Below are 6000 nucleotides of genomic sequence, written 5' to 3' on the forward strand. Positions count from 1 at the left end.
AATACGAAAAAAGAAAACAAGACAAGCGATCATCGACGATGTAGTCGTAGGGATTCATCTCCCTAAGTGTCTGGTAGACACGCGGTCGTGTTTCCCCTGTTGAGTGTAACAAGGACGAGAGCGCAGCAAGCCTGCAGTGAAGGTCCCAAAGGAACGATTCACAAAAGCTTCGTTTTATCATAGCGCGTAGCAGCGTTATCTGCTCCGCCATGCTTCATCATGCATTATATAATCAGTCCACCTCACTGATTGCCATCGTGAAAGGGTACAGAGCCCTTTTTCTCAGTCTTCTGATTAATGCCAGCGGTTTTCAAAGCATTGTCACCGCTTTGATCAGGTTTGCATATAGCGTTCGAAAGCACTTTTCATGCTAAACGTCCTTGGGGTTGCGTCTACTATGATCGGTTTAAAAAAAATACCATTTGCTCGTCGATTTTGTTGGCACGCTCCCAAAAATTTCAGCTTCAGGACACCTATCCAGTGAAAAGATGGCTAACAAGCAAGCGATCTGGTGAAGGTGATGCATAATGTGAAACCCCGAGACTACAGTGAACCGTCGGATAATCTGACATACGCGCTTTACGACCATACTCCTGGGGAACAATGCAGTGAAACCTCTGCAAATGTCCCTCTTTAATATGACAATTCCGCGTTATGACCGAAATTTTGGGAACGGCCATGTTCATAATCTCAGACAGACTCAGACAGGGACAGACTCAACACGAACTTCTTCGTGTTCCCTAGTGTCGGGGTTTTACATTACGCACCAATACAGTGACACACAATGATATATCACGTTATTATGACCATGGTTGTTCTAAAAAAGAATTGGTCATACCGTGGAATTGTCATATCATATACAGGGGAATTATTAATACCGGGGGATTTGCAGAAGTTTCACTGCATTGTTCCCCAGGAGTATGGTCGTAACCCTGTATTCATACGAGTCAGTTTTCTGCCGGCAGCAAGTCGGGAATGAGTGAGAGGATATCCGAGATAAACGAGGTCACTACGCGTCTGAAAACGCCCGCTCCTGCTCTAGGAGGAGGAGGAGGAGGAGGAGTGTCGTTGGGAGGAACCCGAGAGGTCTGCCTGCCTGATTAGGCGGCATGTTTCTCGGGAAGGGAAAGGTGGTGGAGAGGAGGAGAGGAAAGGGTGAAGTGGAAGACCGAGCGGAATCCGGAGGATAGCTGCGTCCATGGGCCGACTTCAGGGGAACTGTGCCGGCATACGCCTATTACACATCTGAGGAAAACCCAGGAAAAACCCCAGACGGCACAGCCGGCCCGCGGATTCGAACCGCGGACCTCCCAGTCTCCAAGCGCACGCGTTACCGCTGCGCCACCGGAGCTGGTCTCGTGCTCTAGCTAGCACACGGGTGGAACGACGCTTGGCTTTACTGCGAAAGTGGTGAAATGACACACCGGCGCAGCAGCTTCGGAACAATTATGTAATGCACAGATAGATGCCTATAGTGTAGTGTTGCATAGGAAGCTTGTTCTCTACGTGGGGCGAAACAGGCGCGGAATACAAAGCATGAATTTTATAAACGCGGATATTTCTTTCGCTGAACAAACGTTGACTACACATAATCGTCCGCTTGCACCTTTCCAATACATGTATAAAAACATAATAACTGGGAGCTACTCGTCCTACCGAAAGGAAAATAAAAATTGATTTGATTTAATCTAATTTAATTAATTATTGACCACCGGTATATCGGCATCAGAGCGTCATCGCCAGTCGGTCACTTGTCGGCACGCTATCGCGCCTATATTGGTGCTCACAGCATCGAGATACGCTTCATTTGTGGAAAATAAAATCGAATGTGACAACGTCTATTCCCAAAATACTCCGAGAGGAGTTTGGGCCGTCCGCACGCAGATTTCGGTTAATGATGTTTTACATTCCATAGCGCCTCTTCGGAATCTATTCTTCGGCCCATATCTTGTCCCGTTTCTCACGTGAATGCACTCTGCATCATCCACAAGGAGCGCAAGCGCAATCAGTTATTTCTATCATTGCTCCATCCTACGCTAGACACAGACGAAATGCAAGCACGAATACAGAGGGGATCGGAAAACGGACAGCCGTCGGAAAACTGACCCGTGTGCTCGTGCTCTAGCTAGCACACGGGTCAGTTTTCCGACGGTATTTTTTTCCAGTCGATCGGTCAGTTTTCCGACGGTCAGTTTTCCACGATGTCATGGTATTGTTAGGATGGGTCTTGACATCACATGAACAGGGCTTGACTACACTGTGTGATATACAAGGGTTCCTTTCTCTCTTCTGCAGAAATATTTTCAACGTGGAGGCATTACGAGGGAGCAGTTCCGTACCGGCATACGTGAGATGGAGGTACCAGCGCATCCTGTTCATTCAACCTCAAATCTGCAATGTAACAGCTGGTCATTGAGCCTACTATGCGTAATTGTTAGATTTAGTGAGAAGTTATAGATCAAAGAGTGATATTAAACTGTAGGAGCAACTTATTTATTTACACTTGGTAACAAGACTTTCGTGGACGAGACTGCACTTCTTCAGGTTACAAAAATATGAACATGGTACAGGAACATATATACAGTTGACGGGGGAGTTTTGGCATGAGAGGGTGACAGGGTGACGGAAAGTATTGCAATACAGGTGAAGATGAAAATAACATAAATACAAACCCAGGGGTATCAGAAGCGCAACATAACGCGAGTCCAAGGGATTACACAGGAAACAAGAACACAGGTAGGTGACGTTCCAGGAATTGAGGATAAAAAAGGGGGTTATGGCAATGGCGACACCGGTCCGGGTTACAAATTTGACCAGAGACCGTTCTCACGGTCCACTGGTCACCTTGTGGGAATGCAAAATTCCACTGCGATTGCAAACAAAAAACAAAAAAAAAACAAGAAAAACAGCATGATAGTTAGTTAGACAGATGGATAGATAGCAGAGTTGTGTGCTAACCAAGAGTTGTGTAATCACATAAACACATATGTCGGAGATCTAGAGCACATTCTTCTCCATTGCCCACACTACCAACCTTCCTGAACCGTACTCTCCGGATCCCTTAACAAGCTCGACTCTCGCCACTCTCTCTCACAAAACTGATTGGTCCCTGGCCAATTCAGCCCACCAACGCTCTGCCTTGAAAGCTCTCTTCGCCTTTCTGGATACCATAGGACTTCGATCCATATTCTGAAGGGGCTCATTATTTCAGTCCCTGCATCACCACCAGCAATGGGGTAGAGTATCGCCCCTGGCGATGAAACTCCCCATTCATCAACTTGTAGTGAATTTGTTGTTGTTGTTTGTAGACAGTTGATGCTGTAATAAGCCCTAATGTTATGTCAGATATAGTTCAGCCGTGGGGTATCGCACCCACGTGTACGATAGTATTTCAAGTCATCTGCTTTGTTGATCGTCCGCAACTCATCAATTGTTGTGACTCAGACGAACGCCACGTACATTAGCTGATGTTACTCACCACCATCGTGCTGGAAAATCTGGTCAATCTACGACCCAGAGATTCGTGCATTATAACCTGCTTGAGTGCGTACTGGGAAACTGCGGTCTTTTACATTTGCCAGCCTTGAGTAGTGTAATGTCGGCTGTTCACTTTGTAGTCAGTATACAGTCTCAGTACAATGTAGTGGGCAAAAGTGAGTACGAGACTGCACTTCAAGCGGCGCTTGCTTCCAATTTGCCAATGGTTCAAATCGAGCCACAAGCAATTGTTACCAACTGCACCCTTGATGGTAGTGTAGGCCTAATCCTCGTTCACCGGCTGTTCGACCCACCAAGAGGCACCTTGCCCTGTTTGGATTAGTTCCCGCTATCCGTCGACGCCCGTTGACGCGATCCCTGCTTGCACTGTATGGCTGTGTGGCGCGATATGCAAAACCTTCACTCATACTTCTCAATTGGATTGTCAACACTGCCGGAGAAGCCGCTGACGACATCGGTCAACACTGTGCCTCGTACGGATAGACGATTTCAGGCTTGCTCCACGCAGCTCTATGCTTAGCTCATGAATGTCTACAGCCATTGCTGATTTATAAGCCTCTTAAAGCTGTCAGCTTTTCGTTGGGTGCGAGCTTGTGAGTACAGGAACTTGTAAACGTATCCACAAAAACAACGAGAAAAAAAAGGAGTAAGAGTTGTCACAGCCCCAGCGCCCGCAGTACTTGAGTTGTGGCATTAATTTGTATCAGCGTCTCTATAGCGGAACATATTAGGTCCACATTTCTTGATCTGTATGAGAGTATATATACGATATATGCTTGCCCATGTTCGAATATATTAATTTTTCTATATTTATATTTCGGATGTTTTCTTCTTCTTTTTTTTCAATTATGTGCACGGACACCTCATTTGCGTCCGGTGCCATGTATTTCCTAGTCAGCGGCGTTTCCAAACACGCCTGCGGGGAACTGTCATGTGAATTTTATTGCCGCTCAATGCCCTTTATTTTTTGTACCCCATTCTAAAAAAAATGGGTCACAGCCTTGGCTCACCTCTTGTCCTTCTTTCAGATCTGCATGGTGGAGAAAAAGGTCGTGCCCCCGGATGGGAACATTGCCTTGGCTGTTCTCCGCTGGTTTCGTTCTACATTCTTTCGCTAGAGTAGATAACTGGCAACCTGGAATACACCTATCTGAATGAATACCTATATGAACACGTATCTCGCTTAGACCACTGAAGAGACATCAAGGTTAAAGACTCTACGCAATTGTTCATTCTTTTTTTATGTTGTTGTTTCTCTTTCAAATAATACATTTTTCTGAGCATAGAACTGGAGTTTTAACTTCCGCATGCGAGCGCCTTTTTTTGGTCGGAATTTAACCGGAGCGGCGATCGTGACATATCTGGCGGTGCGCGGAAGCGCGCTGCCGACAGGAGAGTCAGCGACCAGCTTTACGTAACCAGGTCCAGGACGGTGATCACTCACGAACACTCCACGAACCGTGAACACTCCATTCGTGATGCGTGATGTTCCTCCCATAGAGTATGGTTAAAAATCGGGCTGTTCGGTATTTCATACTTTAAAAGCGACAAAACCCCCGGGAAACATAGATTCCTGCATGTACGGGTATCGGGAACGCAAATCTCAATGACCTCAGCTTCCGTGCCTCGTCTTCGCAGTATTTTCAAAGCAGAGCCATCAAATGCGCTTCACTCTGGTGACTGTGACTGCGGGTGTGCCTCCGATTTCCGAAGGTTGAATAGGCGCCATGGAAGAAAGCATTGTTTTCTTTTACATGTTTAACGAGCTCGGCCTTCGGTGCAACCTTTGCTTCCGCTTGCCGGTGCCCGACTGTCGACTCGGGAATGGCCCTGAATGCGCGACTTCCGAGCCAGAGCGAGACAAGCGTGCAAATACCTCGACAGCTCGCGTTCAAGTCAGGAGAGAAGTAGAAAGCTGATACATGGGGCCAGTGGCATTTCTTTTTTCCATAACAGTTGCTCGTTGGCGTAGGTTTTTTCAATAGGATTGGTCCCATGTTGGCAGGGCCGTCTCTTCTCTGAATACATAGCGCAAGGGGAGGCGTTTCAGGGGGAGCGCTGAAGGTTCTTATCACAGTGCCATGTATGCAAACGACAGTTTGGCGATTAGGCAGAGCCTAAACAGAGACTCGATATGTAATCAAATTGATCGCTTTTGATTGGCTGCTGTTTCACATGCTGGCCGCCACAACATAAACATTTTCTCGAAAATGGCGGCGGAGCTTGGGACGGCGAAACGAGTATTTCATGATTCAATACTATCTATCTATGGCCTACATCGACCGTCAACACTACTTAGGCTAGATTTCAGCCAAACAAAAGTCTTTTAGTGGAATTCGAAGTTGCTCTGTAGAGCTGACAAGAGTATTACAGAGTAGTTAATTTATTTATATTTTACGAGGAGCACGTAAAAACAATTTGCAGTACGAACTCTGTCCAAAGAAATACAAATATAGATTGTTTTAGCCATGTGCATGTTAGCACATTAGAGGTAACCGATCG

General features: G+C 46.4%; 1 protein-coding gene across 5 annotated transcripts in view; it reads left to right on the top strand.

The window, feature by feature from the left end:
- The window catches only part of LOC135375700 (uncharacterized), a 61619-nt gene extending 56776 nt beyond the window's left edge, over positions 1-4843 (top strand). For 3 of the 5 annotated variants that reach the window (XR_010417362.1, XR_010417363.1, XM_064608357.1), the window contains one exon: positions 2296-2492. Coding sequence is in view for 3 of the 5 variants with exons in the window: in XM_064608357.1 (XP_064464427.1) it covers positions 2296-2457 (162 nt within the window). In the remaining 2 variants the exon portion in view is untranslated. Of the gene's footprint in view, positions 1-2295; positions 2493-4526 lie in introns of those variants that run through there. The other 2 variants (XM_064608363.1, XM_064608368.1) reach the window with 1 other exon arrangement.
- The last annotated feature ends 1157 nt before the right edge of the window (positions 4844-6000 follow it).

The sequence above is a fragment of the Ornithodoros turicata genome, chromosome 1 (genome assembly GCF_037126465.1).
Source record: "Ornithodoros turicata isolate Travis chromosome 1, ASM3712646v1, whole genome shotgun sequence".
NCBI lineage: Eukaryota > Metazoa > Arthropoda > Arachnida > Ixodida > Argasidae > Ornithodoros > Ornithodoros turicata.